Here is an 18,940-nt window from a genome sequence, read left to right on the forward strand (position 1 = left end):
GAAAAAACTAAACTGTAAGAAGTACCGCAGAATGCAAATTAAGAAAGAAATTAATATTTTCTTTTTCCAGTCCTTTGCCCTACCAATGTTACCTCCTGATGCATTGGCATCTCATCCATTATCGCTGATATTTGAAAAAATTAGGATATTAGCAATATCTGAACAACAGCCAGACTCTGGATTTTTAAGATGGTCTCATCTAAATTTAGCCCTCTTTCTTCCTCCCATTAAAAAAACCCCAGCAACTACGAGCTTAGAAATTTTGATCTCAGATGCTTGCAGTGAGATGGGCTTATTTCCTTACAACCAGTGGGAGTGCGGGCAGAGCGGTGCTGGGGCGGGAGGAGCCTGGCGGGGCGCCAGGGGAGTGCATGGGAAGCTGACACGGGTGGGGGAAAGGAATGGAGAGCGGGTTTGGCAGCCGCTCAAGGACAGTCATTTTACGCAGATAACGTTAGTAGTAGATGATTGTATTTCTTTCTTAAGAACTACAATGTTGGTAAGCATGTAGAATTAAATTTGAAAGTAGTATCTTATATAACTGGAATATAATTTAAATTGCCAAGAGGAAAAGCTCCCTCGATTGTTTTCCTGTTCATACATTGTTGTTTATTTTTTTTCTTATAGGGGATTGAATGGACTCATATTGAGTATTTCAACAATGCTATAATTTGTGACCTAATAGAAAATGTAAGTTATATTCAAGAACCTCTCTGAATAATTTTTTTAATGCATGGATTGAATTTAGCTGTAAAGTCTGTATGCATCCTCACGCACTGTGATTTTTAAAACAAGCCACTCGTATTAGTCATCTTATTTTGTATCATAAAAGTAAATTTTACTAAAAAATTTTTTAGCACCTACACAAAAAAACCCCAAACAACCCTTAAATGTTTACATTTAGTGCTGTTTTCAATAGCAGATATCACATGCTGCATTGTAAATAACATTTATTTTTATATGGAAACTAGAAAACTCAATGACTTGTTACTGAGTGCTTTAAGTACAGAAAGTACTTGTATCTACTAAGAGGACTTCCTATGGACTTAATGCAGCAAGAAAGATAAAATTCCTTAACCATCGGAAAAGAACAGTTTTTAACCATTAACATAAAATGTATGCTGGTTTTACCCATAAACTGGCTACTTTCATTTAAGTTGAAATTTCTACAGTCTGAGTAAACGACATGAAATTCCAACATGAAGTTCAAGATTCAGATCTCAGAAGCAGTCTTTCAAAAACACAGATACTAGAAATCTATTGGAAATGGGGATGAGGAAAAGAGCCAAACTTTGAGATGGCTTGAAGAATGTTTTTCTGGGTAGCAGAACTCAAATGGGAGAGAGCGGTCTCCTTTTTATGCCTTGATGGAAATGTGATGGAAACAAACATTAAAGCCCTTGTCTTGAAACTTCAGAACCAAACTGGAATCCTGGCCATGCTAGATGAAGAATGCCTGAGACCAGGAACTGTTACTGATGACACCTTTTTAGAAAAACTGAACCAAGTCTGTGCCACTCACCAGCATTTTGAGAGCAGGATGAGCAAGTGCTCCCGGTTCCTCAACGACACCTCCTTGCCTCACAGCTGCTTCAGGATTCAGCATTACGCTGGCAAGGTACCTGGTGAAGCGGGGAGTATGTGGTGTTTGGAGGGTGTTGTACCTGTGTGAAGCCTAGGTTTGGTACAATGGGGAGGCTCTTCGTCCATTAAATGATGTTACACTAATGGAGAGGAATTGCTTGAGTCAACAGTTGATCAAAAAATCCAGACCTGTCTTAATCTTTTTCTGTCTTAAGCCAAAGCTTTGTGATTTGGGCTGGAAGGTTTTCAGAGATCATGCTGCTCTAGTTGAAATCAAGGGCAGTACACCTTTCAGCAAGGGAGAAAGATGTCCCATGTGCTTTGGTGGTGAACTGCTTGTGCTGCTAGGTCTCTGGAAGTAAAATTGTTGTTTAGAATGACATTGATTCACACACATCTGAAGGCAAGATATTTTGGAAAACATGTTCTTTGTCACTGAACTAGCTGAAGTCCTTAGTCATGTTGATTAGAAAATGGAGTTTTTGTACATTTGAAGGAACCGAGTTGATTTTGACAGCCTGTGCGTTTAAACAGATGGAAGAGAAAGCTATACAGAGGGCTTGCAAATGTATTTATTCATACTGCTTACGTTGTAAAAAGTAAATACAAGTCTGATAGTTTTTGATGTATAATTCAGTATGACTTTTTTTATTAATGAAAATCAAAATAATTAAATTTGAAAAAAGACGACAACTTATTTAAATAAAAATTAAAAGTAAGCATAGGGGTTGAAACTACCTCTTGTTTGAATCTGCTGAATTGTTAGTTTCACAGAGTAATGAATATTTAGAAAGTGTTTCATTTTGCTAGGACTGTTTAATACTTACCTATTTTTTAACATTTTCTCAATCTTACAATTTTGAATAGCTCGATAATGTGCTCATTCAAAATAGTGCTGGATATGTCTTACTTTAAGCCTTTGAGGAAGCCATTCATTAACTTTATGTTATGTATTTGCTAAGAATATTTTGTAATTGCATATAATCTATCAGGGATTAATACTTAGGTACTTCTTTTGTTATCCAAATTCAAAGTGAATTGAAAATATTCCAGTGCTTTGAGAAGGACTGCAAACAGACTGTGTCTTAGCAGGCAGCGAGGGTCTTCAATTGTTATTGGCATTCACTTACTCAGTACAACGGTCAGTGAATTCCTCCTATTTTGGGAGGAATGTTGTTTTTCCACCCTCAGCTGAAAACATTTTGATCTAGTCATTGGACAACAAAAGTTTGATTCTCCTTTTATGAAATATAAGCAAGTTCATATGAAGAGGTTTTTTCAGTAGTGGCTTTTACCACACCTGTCAGAAACAGAAACGTGTACTCCAAAGAAAAAAGCTGCCTGAATTCCCAGTCACTTGCTGTTGTGTAAAATATGGCTATGTCAGTATTAGTTTTATTCGGTTTTCTGTGTACATAGTACATAACTACATAGAACTAAGAAATCATGAAGCTGAAGAATCTGTATTACCAGCCGGATGACTTGTCACAATTAATCAAACTAAATTCCCTACCCTCAAAAATTAAAAAAGCCAGTAGCAATCTTGAGATCTACATGAGGTTCCCTTGGATGCCTCCTGGGTCTCCAGCTGCAGGTCAGCGCTTTGCATTCATGCTTGTTGTCGTTGGACTGTTGTCCTGGTAAAAGTCCTTTAATATAACAGTCCCCTGAGGACTGCGCAGATAGCTGCTTGCTGCTGCGATATCAAGAGGTGATATTTCATATCTTGTTTTAATTAGGCAAATGATGTAAGCATTAGTACTTTGAAGAGAAAGGGTATTTTTGCTGTTGTGATTCAAAAGAGAGGGAGAAAAGCTTTTGTCAGCCAAAAAAGGATTGTTTTGGAGTATTGGCAAGCAGTGTTGTATCAGAGTTATCACAGAAGAAGGGTTTTTTCCATTTCAGAAACCAGAATTGATCAGCACAAGGAACTGTTAGCAGTGTGAGAAAATGCATCTTTCTCAGGAAGCGTGTTCACAGAAATTTTATCCAACAAAAGTACTTCCAAATGTCAAATTTCAAATGAAAGCTGAAATGTCTTTTGTTTGTTTTGGATGGTGAGAAAGAAGGAGAAATCAATTTCTTGGTTCAGTTTTGAACTGGCCTATGTTATAGTTCAAAACGTGCTCTGATGAGACTCTTCTGTATTGTTCAGGTTATGTACCAGGTGGAAGGATTTGTTGACAAAAATAATGATCTTCTGTACCGTGACCTCTCCCAGGCCATGTGGAAGGCCAGTCACTCTCTTATCAAAGCGTTGTTCCCAGAAGGTAACCCCGCTAAGATCAATCTAAAGAGACCGCCGACGGCAGGTTCACAGTTCAAGGCTTCGGTTGCTACCCTGATGAAAAATCTTCAGACAAAAAATCCAAACTACATTAGGTAAATTACCCTGTGGCAAAGTGTTGGTGAATTTATGTTTAGCGAAGTTCAAAAAAAAAAAAAAAAAATCTTGATAGCCAAGGATAAACTATTGAAATCTATGGTTTAAACTCACAATAATAGTTGTTGACACGTACAGTGCTGCAAACAAGTGTTCCTGTTCATTTCCCTTTCCAGGTGCATCAAACCCAATGACAAAAAGGCTGCACACATTTTCAATGACGCCCTGGTGTGCCACCAGATCCGCTACCTTGGTCTTCTGGAGAACGTCCGGGTCAGGAGGGCAGGTTATGCATTTAGGCAGGGGTACGAGCCTTGCCTGGAAAGGTACAAAATGCTGTGTAAGCAGACGTGGCCCCACTGGAGAGGACCAGCCAGGTAGGAAAACATCAGTATTCTCACAAGTCCTGTTCCAATGATTGAAATTGCTGTCTTCCACCTGTTCTGATTTTTTTTTTTTAATTTAATGAACTTTCAAGTATTTTAAAAGTAAATTAAAAACTAAGCCAGTGTGGCTCAAGTGTTTTACTTGTATGTTGCTCTTCAGCATCTTGTTCCAGATTTTGGATGGGTTCATTCACTGGGAAACCTATACTTTTAAGTAGGCTAAAAATTACAGTTCCTTGGCAAAGGAGATGATTTTAGTGATGAACTAATCTACTAATGGAAAAGATTTTGCATGTGAGCAAGGAGAACACGTCATTTTTAGAAGATATTGGGCCTGAAAGAAAGGGGGGGGGGAGAGAGAGAGAGAGATACTGGAGTGTGGAATCAAAATGACGAGGAGGTCTGGAATGGTCAGAAGGACACTTATCTTTAATAACCAACTTTCAAAGTGTAGGAACACCCATTTCTTTGAAGACAGTCACGCAACCTTCCTCTGTCCTTTCAAGAATAATTTTACATAATGATTGGTGAACAACTATGAGATAATAGCTCTTGCAAATCAATTGTATTAAATATGTAATTTTAAATTGCATTGTATTCATATGTATTTTTACAGATGACGTCTTGGGTAGGCAAATGAGCTTCTCTAATTCTTTTTACACGTGGCCACCAGCAGTGTGACTTAAATTTCTTTCATAATAGATTAATATCTTTAGCTACAACTTAAATCTTCAGGTTATCATGATAATGGTGGAAGTGCAGTATTGATAACAATAGCATTGTTACAATCCTCACAAAGTTCTGTGCAATTCCTCCCTTTTCTTTTTTGTTGACATTTATAAAATGCAGTTAGTAGAGTGTGGAACATTAGCATTTGTCAAACTTGTCACTCTGTTTCACATTTTGACATTAGTGTGAGAGCCCTTCCTTTTTTTCTTTTTTTTTTGTAAAGTAAAAATGTTACAGATGTAAGAAGAAAAAGTAGGCCATTGCTGATGATGTTAAATAAAAAATTGCTCTTTTTTCATCAAATTATTCTAATCTTTACAGTGACTATTCTTGCCTTTAGCTAAATAACCAGTGAGTAAATGAGTTAGGTTTTCAATCTTCTTATGTCAAGCACTATTTAAGAATTTAAAATATGCTTTCATATACTTTTCATAAATTAATCTGTGAATATGTAAACTAAGAAGTTTTAGAGCTGGGGGTCATGTTTGTTAAGCTCATTTACTTCTTATTAGGGCTGGAGTAGAGGTACTGTTTAATGAATTGGAAATCCCTGAAGAAGAATTTTCATTTGGTAGATCAAAGATATTCATCCGCAACCCAAGAACGGTAAGTGAAAAATGTCTTCCCCTGCAAAATCAAGCCATCTTTCACGAGGATAGCCTGTTATGAACTGCATAATTCACTAGCTGGTTACTACAGATTTTTCTAGATACAGTGCTTTGATATATTGCTGTGGAATATAGCATTAAAAAAGGCACTTTTTAATGTTAGACCCGTTAAAACTGTTGTGAATCAAGACTCTACAGTAGCTGTCAGCCTGAATTTAATGTAACTTTCGTGCACTGACTTGTGGCAACGTATCTGCCACAAACCCTGTTGATGTATCTGCCTACAGCTCTGAAGATGAATAGACGAAAAGGTGTCTGAAGGGGGACTTGAATAAAGGAGATATTTCTCTTACAATAGCTGTGCTTATGGTTTTTTGGTCTTTTCTCCCCTACTGTTTTTCCTCCAACGTCAAACAAAACCCTAAAAAACCCCACACCCAGCTCTTCAAACTAGAAGATCTGAGAAAGCAGCGGTTGGAGGACTTGGCTACTCTAATTGAGAAGATTTATAGAGGTTGGAAGTGCCGCACACGCTTCTTGTTAATGAAAAAAAGCCAGATTGTGATTGCTTCCTGGTACAGGAGATATGCAGTAAGATAATATCCTTACTAAGTGGGGGGTTCTTTTTATTGTTTAATATTTTTTTTACATAACTTTGATACGATATTTCATATAACCCTCATATGATATTTTTCCTTGATACGTATGGAGAAGTGTTGGAAGAATTCAATTTTATGTTAGTATTTAAGTACCAAAAATGTGAATAAAAGAAAATTTAGTTTCTAGAGACCACTATTAAGTATTTGCTTTGTGCTTGTGCTTAAATGATTAAAAAGCTCACCAGAGTCCTTTAGCTCTGGGAGAGCAGGATTTTGTGGCCCAGCTGGGGAGAGTCTTTTTCATTCAGCTAAAATGCTGTGCTGCCTAGCACTTAGAGCACTCTCAAAACATATGGTTAATGTGTAAAAAAAAGTTTCGTAATATACATGTGCAGTTCTGTGGAATTCAGTCATTCCTAAGGCTTTTTGTATTTTTGCCTTATTTGGAACCTTTGCATTTGAGGCTCAAGAATGCTGCTTGGGAGGATCCCAGGGATTTATTTTAATTATAGCTCATAAGACTGGTGGTTCAGTAGTTGTTATTGATACAGTTCTGAAACAGTTTCAAATCTGTTTGTAGACTGGGTATTCTGTGTCATGAACTGAACAGTACTGTTATACGACTCATGTCTTTTCGTCAGTTAGTAAATAACATTGATTTATTATCAATTATTATATCTTTTAAAAAGATTTCTTGTTTTTAAGTTTTAAAACAATTCTTAAACATCTCAGCTGCATTTTGTTACTGTGTGCATATCAGAAAGTTTGATAAACTATATGATATGGAAAGAAAGCATCTTCTTAAACTGCAAGTTGCAGAATTGACAATCACTGTTTTTCAGTTGATGAGCGCTTCTGTTTATCATCTTGAAAGCTGTTAGTGTTTGGTTCAGTTATCTTGGATAATTAGAGAAAAGCATGGATAATTCAGAAAAAGTATGAATAAATGCTTTTTCACTGTAAAAATGCTTCTCTCTGAACTTCTGTGATTGAATGCACTGTTTCTACAAACAGCGTCATTACAGAATTGTGTTGTGCCCATATGGCTTCATTATGATCTCAATCAATTGTAATGAATTAAAACCGGAGTTACCACAGCTAGATTGGCACAGCTTTCAATATAAAGAAATGAAAACAAATACGTGACCAAGTTCACATCATTGTTGATTTCTTAACTGTAGACCTTTATTGGTTCACTGGTGAAACACGGCAGCAATTGTCTCTGAATGCAGGATGAAGTCATAGCAAGACCCTCAGAATTGCTTACGGGTGACGATAGCGATATTTCCTCAGCCTCTCCATGTAGATGGAGGGCACTATTCTCCTAACCCAACATGACTGTTAGACACTGTGATTTGGAAGGTTTCATAAGGAATCCGTTGCATGAACAAAGCTTGCTGACAACTCCTTGTGCTGGAGGCTTGGCTAAAGGATCTGCAGACACTCGCCTGTCTGTTCCCTTGCAAGGCATGACGGACGTCAGTCATGGCATGAATGTGGCCTAGAGGGGAGTCTTTCTAGCTTGCTCGCAGAGATGTTCACTGTAATTGAGTGGGCTGAGTGTGAAGTCTAAAAGCCTTGTTGCAAAGTGTGTCAACTGTTGTTCACTTAGTATTATACTAACCACTGGTCTACTGGAGAACTGAGCTTTTTAGAAGGAAAATGCTCAGCTGTCCGGGAAATTTATTGTTCAAACTGGCATACTTGGATAATATTCCAGCATGTCATTCATGAATCCATGGGTTTTCTTTTTTCTGTTCCTAAGTTATCATCAGCATTTGGTATTATAAAGGGACTGCAGGTAATAGAAACAGCACAAGTCTTATGAAAAAATGGTAAAAAGCTTAGCCAACAAACCTGAGCATTTGTGACAGTTTGTATGCTACTCTGTTGGTGGGGAAGACAAATAAGGCTGTTACTGTTAGTATTTAATCCATGTCACTTTTGTGCTGCTGACCATGAACTTAGTGTTTCAGTAAACAGAGAGTGACATTGTCCATGCAGCATTGTTGATGTGTTTTGTTTCCCCTCGAGTGGAACTCAGAATCTACGCTCTGATCTGCTTGGTCAAAAATTGTTCACTTTTTACATTTAGTCCTTGTAGCCTTAATCGTATTTTCAAATGTTAGTAACAAAAGTTTTATTATACAATATTTTACAATGGCAATATTCTGTTCTAAGCATCACATATTTATTTCCAATACAGCAACAAAAAAAGTATCAGAAGATAAAGAGTTCGGCTGTTATAGTACAATCTTACATCAGAGGATGGAAGGTGAGTTTCCTGTTACTGTGGCTATGTCTGCACGGTGAGGTAAGGAGCAGGTCAGAAAACATATGCCTTCTGTCCACTGAGCTGTGGCTGTGCTGTAGCCGTTGTTAAACATTTGTGTTTGCCATAAAAGAGGTGAGTTTGGGATATCTGCTTGTAGCCTAGGCTCTAAATCCCTGCAAACAGCACGAGTGGAAGGCTGGGACCACACTAAACTACTGGGTTATCCTTGGGACATCTTCTGCCAGAGAATTTGGAGAGAGGTGCCATCTTTACATGGGCCCCCTCTTTACATGCGCTTCAGGACTGGAGTGTGAATGAATGAGTCTGGTGTTTAGAGCAGATCTAGGTACTCACTAACCAGGCAGCCCAGCAGCTCCAGAGTGGGATGGTCTGGGACTCTGCCACTGGGCTTATGAAAACTGTAACATTGGACTGATTTGGAAGAAGTAAGTTGTGGTTGGCAGTTATTTTATGGTTAACAGGATTCTTCAAGAATGAACAAAATTGAAAGCAGGCTTAAAATAAAGAGTTTGGGTCACCTGGGCAGTATGTTACTTGAGTTAAGTCTTCAATTCTCCTCTGTGTGCTAAGTGACGGGGTGAAAGTGTGCTGTACTCAACTTGTGTTGAGCAAGTACTTTATTGCCGTTTGCTTGTCCTCTGCCTCGATTTGCTACAACTTTGCTTCTTCTCTAAGAGGTTCGTACTTCGTGAAGGGATAATCCTGCAGCCATAGTAGAGACTTAAGGAGTGATGCTGTAATAAAACATAAAAATGAGGTTAACACCTCACATGAAAGCAGCCACAGTGCTTAAAGCAGCTACTGCTGTCCGGCTTCAGGAAAAAATGTCCCTGGACTCCTCTGTTTTCTTATTAACCTTTCTCCGCCCCACTAAATGTGGCTTTCTCCTCTATTTAGGGAAGAGAGAACTGCCTTTAATTCTGGAGCCAGTTCCCTTCCTGTCAGACAGGGAAGGAAGGGGCTGCAGTTACTAGCTATAGGTGTAAACAGCCCTCTCCTGCTCAGAACGTTTTGAAGTTTGCCAGCAAAAAGCTACCGTAATTTGATTTTACTATTTTTCTTGATTTTTAGTTTGTCTTTATTATTTTGTTTAAATGAGTTAACAATATCCTTTCAGTCTAACTATTGACGTGCTGTCTTTTCCCATGAGCGTTATTTGAAGGAAATTGGGTAAAAGCATCATCTCATCTTAAATTATGGTTTTCTGTTTGTCGTTGGAGAACACGCTCTTTTGCGGTAACACTGCCATGGATAAAAGCCTGGTATGACAGCAGCCTTAAGTGTGACCTAAAGCCAGGCAATTTACTTGTGATTTATACTTTATTGCAGTCTAAATGGATAAGATGTACACTGTGTGGAGGAAAAGTATTATTGCCATTGAACAGACAGACATATAGGTATCTCAGATGATGCAGCAAATCTGGGAGAAAACTAAACATTGAACTAAGAACCCCTGAACTGCCAGTCCCAAGCTCTCACTTGTGCACAGAATCCTCCCTGGAACAGTGAATGTTAGGCTGCGTAGCATTTATGAATTTATTTGCTTGGAGATTTGGAGGCATTGTGTTTTGGTTTTGCCTAGATTTACAGGTTGCAGTGCCTTAGTTAAAAATCATTAAGAAATTATAGTTATTTATTTGAATCAAATAATGTTGTCAATTGTTTACAGGCTCGGAAACTTCTTCGGGAGCTTAAGCATCAGAAGCGTTGTAATGAGGCTGCCACAATAATTGCCGCTTATTGGCATGGTACCCAGGTAAGAAAATGACAAGAAATTGTGCACTTAATTGTCTCTACATAGAACGAAGAAGGCCCTTCAGGATAAAGTTATCTGGGAATATTTTCAGTGGCTTAAACTACTGATTTTTATGTTTCTCTTTGCTGCTAACATGTTTTAGCTGGTACAATCTGGGAAGCTGGGACGTGCTTTAATATTTGCTGGTTTTAGTGAATGGTTTCTTTCTTTCTTTCTTGCACCATTGGGAACTTGCAGTAACCTTTTCTTTCCTAAGCTTTTCTATATCCCATTTTCAAATGCATCACAGGCGCGAAGGGAACTGAGACGACTGAAGGAGGAGGCTAGAAATAAACATGCTATTGCTGTTATTTGGGCTTACTGGCTTGGATATAAGGTACTTCATGCACATATCACATGCCCCCCTTCATTACCCAACAATATCAACACTTAATCAGTAGTAAATAGTGAGAATTAATGACTAATACAATTGACTTTAAAATAATAGAGCATGATCATTGATTCCTTCCATTTCCATTCATGCCACACTTAAATCTGACAACAATCTGTACGACAGTTTTTTGTAGAGTAGGAAATTCTTTGCATGGCAGCCAAGTAGTGATTTGCACTAACAAGCCATTAGACTAGATTAAAAATGACTAGACTACAGTATTCTCAAATTAGGAAATGCATTTAACTACATGTAAATATGCAAAGCATGGTTTGCGGGGGGAGAGAAGGTTGGGTTTTTTGGAGTGGTTCCCTCCCGCCTCCCAACAAGTGCTTTCAGTGACACTGTATTAGTGACCCAGTTGAGGTTTTCACCAAGCTGTGTGTTCTGCACCCTGGACAGTCTTCATTTACAAGTTCAAACCAACGCTATTAAGTTTTACTAAATTTTAGTTTTAATTGTTTTAATTGATTCTCTGGCTGTGATTTGAACTAGTAAGAAAATTTCAGTAAGTACAAGTAAAGCATGGTTTTATGACCTGATCTTTTAGCAGAAAATGATGTTAGTTTGCAAATGTAAACTTATAGCCCTAGAAAAATCCCAGGAATTCCAGCATCAGCTGTTTGTTTTCAGAAGCAAAGTCCCACTGAAAGATTCTTGCTAATCCCCAGCCTGCAGTTGTGGGTTATGTGAACATTTGAAATGCTGTTCACTAGAGGTCAAAAATTTATTGGTTTCAATTAATAAATTCGTAACGTAGTTGAAAACCACATTCAGTAAATACATTAAGTTTAAAACATCTTCCAGTTATTATTTAGGTTGGAGGGGTGGTGGTGGGGTGTTGTCAGAACACCTTGCCAGCTAGATAGAGAAATGTGCTCAAATTACATCTGGAGTATAACGCTGAGTTTGACCCTTGCTATTTTGATATAAATGTATTAGATTTCTAATGAAGTGGTAGCCCTGGGAATCCAAACAAACATGTACAGAATTTCCTTCATACTAGAGAGACTTTGCATCTTTTCAGTTCTAGCCTGATATTTAGGTAGCTATGTAATTTCACGCACACACTGTTTCCTCTACATTTGTTTAAATGCAATACATTGGTTAAGAATAAAATAAATTATCAGAGTTCCCTTCACCAAAAAAATTGCTCAGTACTGCAGAAGTGATATTTACTTTCCTAGGTTGAAGATGTTCTTTAAGATTAAAAAGAACACATCCAGAAAGCAATGCAATAGTGTTAACTGTTAGAGGTCCTCATTTAAATACTTAGTAGATTTGGATAATTTTTATCATGTTTTAGTAGTTATTTTTATCAATTGGCTCACAGGAATTTCATGAAAAATTGCCTCCTTATTAAATATAAATAATCTAAATATATATATATAAAGATAATAATCTAAATTGAATTAAGATTAGAAAAAGAATTACAGTATCTGATAAAAGATAAAATTTGTTATCGGTATGATGTTTTATCTTTTCCCAGGGGAATATTTAAAACAGAATTTCTGAAAGTTATCTTCAGAGATCGCTTGCTTTACCTAAAGAAAAAAAAAAAAAAAAAAAAAAAAAAAGGCTATAGCGCCCTCAAGTTCAGTTTACTTCCTTTTCACAAGACAGACAAATACTTAGCTTTGCAGAGTCCTTGTTTTTAGAGTGCTGTATAGTAGGAGCTTTTGTTCCAAGCAGATGAGTGAAAACATATTCTTTATGAGAGCCTACATCTAATGCAAATTAACCTTTCTAGCTACATCAGAAAAGTGTAACTGGCACAGGCTGGAACTGCTGTTGCAGAAGTCTGTCTGACAACATATAACTTGACAACTGCAGATATATGGCTAGAGCTGCTCGTGACTGATCCTGTAATACTGGAAGTCTTCATTTTGCTTGACTTTTATCATCAGATAACTGAATAACAAATGTACTGGTATCTCCTAAAATGTGAGATTCTGTTAAGTTGCCCACAAATGCCTTTGTGTTTAGAATACTTTGCAAACTGCTTTCCTAAAATGGGAATGATTGATTAAATGTAAGTAGGTGTCTGTCTATTTGTACATGAGGAAGGCACTATGTTTGGGTGGTTTACTCCTTCATTCCATACAGACAGCCATAATTTACCAGGCTGGAGAATTTTTTCTAAAGTACATAAAGATCAAAATAAAAACTAACCTCCAGAATAAAAGCCCTCAATATAGTGCCAGTAATTCATCATTATGTACATATTTTCAGAGTTGATTCTGTTCTGCCCAGGCACTTGCTAGTGGAAGAAGTGACTAGATAGTGAGATTTTAGTAAGTCTTGATTTTCATACGCATCATTTTGATAATGGAACTGCAGGCAAAGTTCTCCATTAGAATCAAGTTATAAGATACTTAGCACTGACTGCGAGGTGAGCACTGAAGAGAAGATGGAAACACTGGTAGCGAATAATGGGGCTGACAAAATTCTGATCTGTACATGCCACTTAAGCAGCAGTGGAGGCTTTTTTGACCTCCTATGTGGCTTCACACCAGTTCACGCTGACACATGTTGGATTTTAAAGGTTAAACGCTGTTCTTCCACCTTTCTATATCTTGATTGTAAGTTGGCTGTTCTATTTGGGAGAAGCCTTTTCCTGGACGTTGTGCTATCTGCATCGGGCTGTCTTTTGTTCACTATCTAAACCTTTTAGGCTCGAAGGGAATTGAAACGCTTGAAGGAGGAGGCTAGGCGTAAGCATGCTGTTGCAGTCATTTGGGCTTACTGGCTTGGACTGAAGGTACTTTCTCAAACACTCCTGTCTGTCAACATGAACTCAATAAAGCGTGGCATCTTACTAACACTTAATAAACAAGCAGTTATGTGGGCTCACTAGTAGGGATGATTTTTACGCAGAATTACGTTGCTTAATTTTGTCATGGACCATACTGAAAAACTCATAAGCTGAAAATGCCTCATTTACAGGAATATTTAGGCATCAGGTGGTTTTTGTCATATCTGGAATTTCAGTTTTCAAGCGAAAGACAAATGTCAGATTAACGGGACTCTATTATGGTTGTTGACTTAAAAACCTGACCTACGTTGGCAAAGATCCTATCTGGAAAGATTACAAGGATGTATTTTCTTATTGTGACCTCTGCCTGTTTGAATGGGAAGTAGGGTGGAGCTGTCTGACTCTCACTGGTGCTCATGTTAGACTCCTGACCCCAGTGTCGAGGACATGGTGTAGAGCTAATGATAATGTCCTGTTGCTTCCATCAGCCTTTTTAGGGCATGGCATTGCATGCAGTTACCTATGGCTTGTGGCAGCCATGAATTCCCAGAAAAATTGAGATGTACAAGAGTCTCTTGTTTTCTGTCCCTTGCTTTCAAGGACTGGTTGGCAAAAGAAAACACATTTGTAATCTGGAAAAATGTAGTTCTGCTCTGTAAATAGACTATGAAAATGGCATCTTGAGATGTTTCAGGTCTGTGCCCAAATGATTTACATAATACAGTTTTCAAACATAGTTTTCCTGATGCAGTCCTGAAGAACTGTGGAAATCTAAATCAGTTTTGTTTGGCCGGGTGTCACTTTTGCTAATAGGGATATTGTAGACTACAGAAGTATAAAAGGGAACAATTTACTTGTTAATGCAGAGTAAAGTCCAGCTCTCGTATTCTCATACTTATTCTAACAATGATGAAATGGGAAAAATAGTTACAAAACATATATAATTATATATAATATACGTATATTACGTATATTAAAAAAATCCCTTACAATACATGCATGGAAACCAGAGCTGGAAATACAAAGGAGCCATTTTAAGAAGTCGTTCTGCAGATCAGAATCACACTTGAGGTACTACTGCCAAAGTGGGTCTGTTTTTATGATTTTAAAACAAGAATATGTCCCTTCTGAGAACTCAGAGGCTGGATTTTTTTCGTTTTATATATCAAACAGGCATTTAAATGAAAACTCATGAATCCAAAACCTTTAAGGCACATTACAGCAGGAATATGTTTCTGCCTGTCTGTGGTGTGGTTTTTCAATGTATTTTTTAAATAGCGTAAGTGGCACTTCTGTCTCACCTGAAACACGCAGATTTTTCTTAATAAGAACATAGTCTGTAGTTCCAATGTACCACTGTTACCACAGGCAATTCTCATTTGTCTGATGGCAAAGTATTTTCACCCATGACATATGGAGGTGAAGATTTAAAGGTGGTACAAGTGATCAAGAGTAAACCATTAATTCTCGAGTCTTTTTTTTTTTTTTTTTTTTTATGATAAGTAGATTTTAATAGCATTTGTGGCACTTTCCAGATTTAGGCTTTTCTGGAACAGCTTGCATTTCTCAGTGCTTGCTTTGCAGCTTCCCTGCAGCGCCAATAAGATGTGTGGGTGTATATTAGTCCTTTTGTTCCAAATTAATTTGCACACCTTGCAGCTCATGAAGAATAATATAAAGCAACATCATTAAAGAGAGTCTATGAGAACATGGTGAGATTTGGGATGATTGTGGTTGGAGTGGCTTTGAGTGTGTTAACTTCCATCCCTGAATAATAAATAAAGGATGTACGCTAATTATAGAGCACTAAACCTTACAGAAAATCAGTGAATAAGAATTCTAATAATTTTTCTTATAAAGTAAGGAGGAAAAAAATTATCTGCTGTATTTGCATAGAATGAAGACAGCTAGCTGAATGCTGTCAGTTTTGTTGATGCATCTTAATGTGTAATTAAGCAAAACCCATTTATCTGTGGGGTTTTTTTAATCCCAGAATGGTGACAGATGCTTGCTTTCAAAATGCTGTCTTATCTTAAAATGCATGACGCTCAGTATGGGGCAGAAGGTGTGCCAGGGTAAGCCAAGCGAACTTTTTCTTCTAAGTTGATGTGGTGTTTTCCTCTATGGGTTTCCCTTTATTTTCTGGTTACAGTGAACTCGACAACACGTAGCAAGTTAGCTAAAACCACTAAATTTGCTCTGGGGTAAATTATGCAAAGCCACGATGGTTTCCCTGGTTTTTGCTCAAAACTTTTAACAGGTGTGTTGCAGGCTGTGCCAAAGTTTGAAAAAAATCAGGGGATGTTTCAGCTAACTTGATGTGAGCCTGTGAACTGCAAACCGGTTATGCTCTCTCCCACATTGGGTTTTCTGATGGGGGGGAATTTAGATACTATGCTAATTAGCACTGATAGAAATACCAGGGGCAAAACAAGTACTCTGAAACTTGCATTTACAAGCATGTATAAAAAATAAGTATCACCTGCAAAAATGGTTCTTAATGATCACTTTTTGATTTATTTTTTTTTAAAATAATTTTTAGGAGCAAATATCAAGCTTGCTGACATTAAGCAACCTTTGTGTTGATTCTCTGCTCTTATCAAGCACCAAAACCTTATTTTCCTTTTGGAATGAAGACTGCTTGTGTGAAAAGAGTTTTTTCATGCCTAAGTCTGCTCTGGAAAAAAAATCCCTTTTTTATTATAGAAAACTCTGAGTATTAAGAATCTTAAAGGACAAAAATCAGAAACAGTTAATCAGTTGATGTAATTAACATCAGTTCAGTGTCACTTCAGACACAATAAAATACGTATAACTGATGATACCTCACTTTTTCCAGTCCAACTTTATGCAAAAGCCTATGAAAATAGATTCTGTGTCTGAATTCATGCTGTGAATTCAACAATATTTGAATAGCTTGCCTTTGCAGAGGAAAGTATTTCAAATTCTCTGTTAAATTTGCAAATGACTGTACTCGGGTCATCCAAAGTAACTTTCTGACCTCTTGGTCCATGGTCTGGTTCACATATTTTAAGTATACCCAGTTAGTGTTTCTATTTCAGGGAACACTTTGCATGTTTGTAGGCTTTTTTAGTATTTTCTGCCATAGAGCTTTATAAAAAAGTACCTGTGCAAACAAATTCATTCTTTGTATTCACTTTGAGGGTTTGTTTAACTTTTCAGGTCCGTAGAGAGTACAGGAAATTCTTCAGAGCCAATGCTGGAAGAAAAATCTATGAATTTACCCTTCAGAGAATTGTACGTATATATCCGTACAAAGCACATGTACATTTTCCGTGTTTTTAATTTTTGTTTTCTAGCAAAAGTGACAGCTGTATTATGGCCTTGATAGTCTTTATAAGGAAATGTCCAAGCTAAGCATATGGAAAATTGACAAATATTCTGATGTTGTAAAGAAAGGATAGTGATAGTGTTTTGAAGGTGTGGGAATGGTACTAACTGAGCATTTGCCACACTTGTATGATATCTAAATCTGCATTTCTCAATATACCTGGCTTTTTAAATCCATATTCAGGTTTATGAAAGCTGAGAGTTGCAGTTTGGTAACTGTGCTTTTAATCACAGAGCGTCTGCTTTTCCTTGCTTATTTCAGTAACTCTGGTATTTGAAGATTGATAAAACATCTTGCTTCGATTTTTATCACAGATGCAAAAATACTTCCTGGAAATGAAGAATAAGATGCCTTCTTTATCACCAATAGATAAAAACTGGCCAGCGAGACCTTACCTTTTCTTGGATTCAACTCACAAAGAACTAAAGAGGATTTTCCATTTGTGGAGGGTAGGATATGTTCTGGTCCAGTCTGTACAGAACTTCATCACATGATTTTCAGTAGTTTTGTGTTGTTCATGAAAAGCCTATTTTTAGGACGTATTTCTTCCCGTTCCAGATGGGATATCTTATTTCTTTGGAAGAAGTGTGTCTTTTGATCATTGTCTTTGGCCTGCAAAGGGTATAACTATCCTGCTTGCTCCTTCCTGGGGCTAGGGAAAGAGGATTGCTTCCTGCCATCAGCTTTTAACTTAATAGTAAAGCAGTATGCCTGTTGCCTGTTAATTGGTAGCTTATAATACTTGTGTCCATGGCCAGGACTGGGACTAGCTCTTAGACCAACATGGGAAGTATCGGGTGGAATTTTTTACTTCTGAACTGTGGTCAGCTGAAATTTGTTTTGGATCTTTGGATGGAGAGAACAGCGAGAATCTGTATAAGTGCTGATGAGACGTTTTACTGATCTTGTGGGCTATGGTTTCTGTGAATTGTCAAGGAACAGTTTTTCTTTCTGCAAAATTCATCCTCTCAGCTATATTTTGTTCTTTCTGTCTGTTTACATAAACTTCCGCAATCGTGGAGCTATATATGTTTCTGTGAACCTTTTTAGCACAGTCTTCCAGTGACTGGTATCTGATAGATTAAGCTCATGTTCAAATGCAGCATGCTTAAATTATATGTTTTAGAGATTGTTTTTGGTGTAATTCAGAAGTATCTAGAATGGCTGAGGAGAAAAACACCTCTGCTGTTTGTTACTGTGCTACACTGGCATGTAGGATGGAGACGAGTCACTTCAGAAGTATACAAAGAATGTGCATCTTGAGCAATAAGCAAACATTTGTCTGTGGTGCTGCTGCTTCAAATCAGATTTGGAAGGATAATTTTCTGTTTTAATATATCCTGTTTTGTAGTGTAAAAAGTACAGAGACCAGTTCACAGATCAGCAGAAGCTTATATATGAAGAAAAACTGGAAGCAAGTGAACTTTTCAAGGACAAGAAGGCTTTATATCCAGCCAGGTAATGACTTACTCTGCTGCTTTTAGTGTACAATAAATTCAATATCCTTACATAGATTTAGAAAACTAAGAAAGATTTTGCTTTTTATCTTAAGCAGGAAAGTGCATTTTCCTTGTTTGACAATGTCCCTCCATCATTTTACTTTACAATCCTGGAAATTGACCTCAGTTCGCTTCTAACTTTAGATGTTGTTGCAGCCCACTAATCCTGTGATACTGAGCAGTTCTGTCCAGAAGCCATGATGTTTTGTTGTTCTAACCCCTTGTGATCTGTTCACATTGTAAAAGTTTGGAGAACTTGTAGAAGGGAGTAACTCTCACCCTTTCCCCTAGTTTCCATCACGCTGGTTCCTGCAACCAATAAATGTAGAGTGAACTGAAAGGCTGTAAGTGACAATGTCACTCCCAGATGAGGCGTGCCAGGGAGCTCTCTCATGTTCAAACTTAGTGCATCCAGCATAATGCTCTAATGTGAAGGCTAGGTAATTTAAGAGTTAGATATGTTGGTATATATCTTTTTGAAAGGATACTTTAAAAAAAAAGGTGCTTAGAAGCTCATTTCCATTTTAGAATCTTTTTTTTTTTAATTGGAGACTTTTTAAAAA

General features: G+C 37.4%; 1 protein-coding gene across 1 annotated transcript in view; it reads left to right on the forward strand.

The window, feature by feature from the left end:
- Positions 1 to 18,940, forward strand: part of MYO1B (myosin IB) — a 100,903-nt gene that overhangs the window by 72,385 nt on the left and 9,578 nt on the right. The window contains exons 14-26 of the mRNA XM_009277126.1: positions 628 to 690; positions 1,418 to 1,618; positions 3,740 to 3,966; positions 4,144 to 4,344; positions 5,595 to 5,688; positions 6,132 to 6,281; positions 8,496 to 8,564; positions 10,255 to 10,341; positions 10,631 to 10,717; positions 13,446 to 13,532; positions 16,710 to 16,784; positions 17,193 to 17,327; positions 18,230 to 18,336. Of these exons, the coding sequence (XP_009275401.1) occupies positions 628 to 690; positions 1,418 to 1,618; positions 3,740 to 3,966; positions 4,144 to 4,344; positions 5,595 to 5,688; positions 6,132 to 6,281; positions 8,496 to 8,564; positions 10,255 to 10,341; positions 10,631 to 10,717; positions 13,446 to 13,532; positions 16,710 to 16,784; positions 17,193 to 17,327; positions 18,230 to 18,336 (1,583 nt within the window). The remainder of the gene's footprint in view (positions 1 to 627; positions 691 to 1,417; positions 1,619 to 3,739; positions 3,967 to 4,143; positions 4,345 to 5,594; positions 5,689 to 6,131; positions 6,282 to 8,495; positions 8,565 to 10,254; positions 10,342 to 10,630; positions 10,718 to 13,445; positions 13,533 to 16,709; positions 16,785 to 17,192; positions 17,328 to 18,229; positions 18,337 to 18,940) is intronic.

Source organism: Aptenodytes forsteri, unplaced genomic scaffold, assembly GCF_000699145.1.
Source record: "Aptenodytes forsteri isolate BGI_AS27 unplaced genomic scaffold, ASM69914v1 Scaffold145, whole genome shotgun sequence".
NCBI classification, from domain to species: Eukaryota; Metazoa; Chordata; class Aves; order Sphenisciformes; family Spheniscidae; genus Aptenodytes; species Aptenodytes forsteri.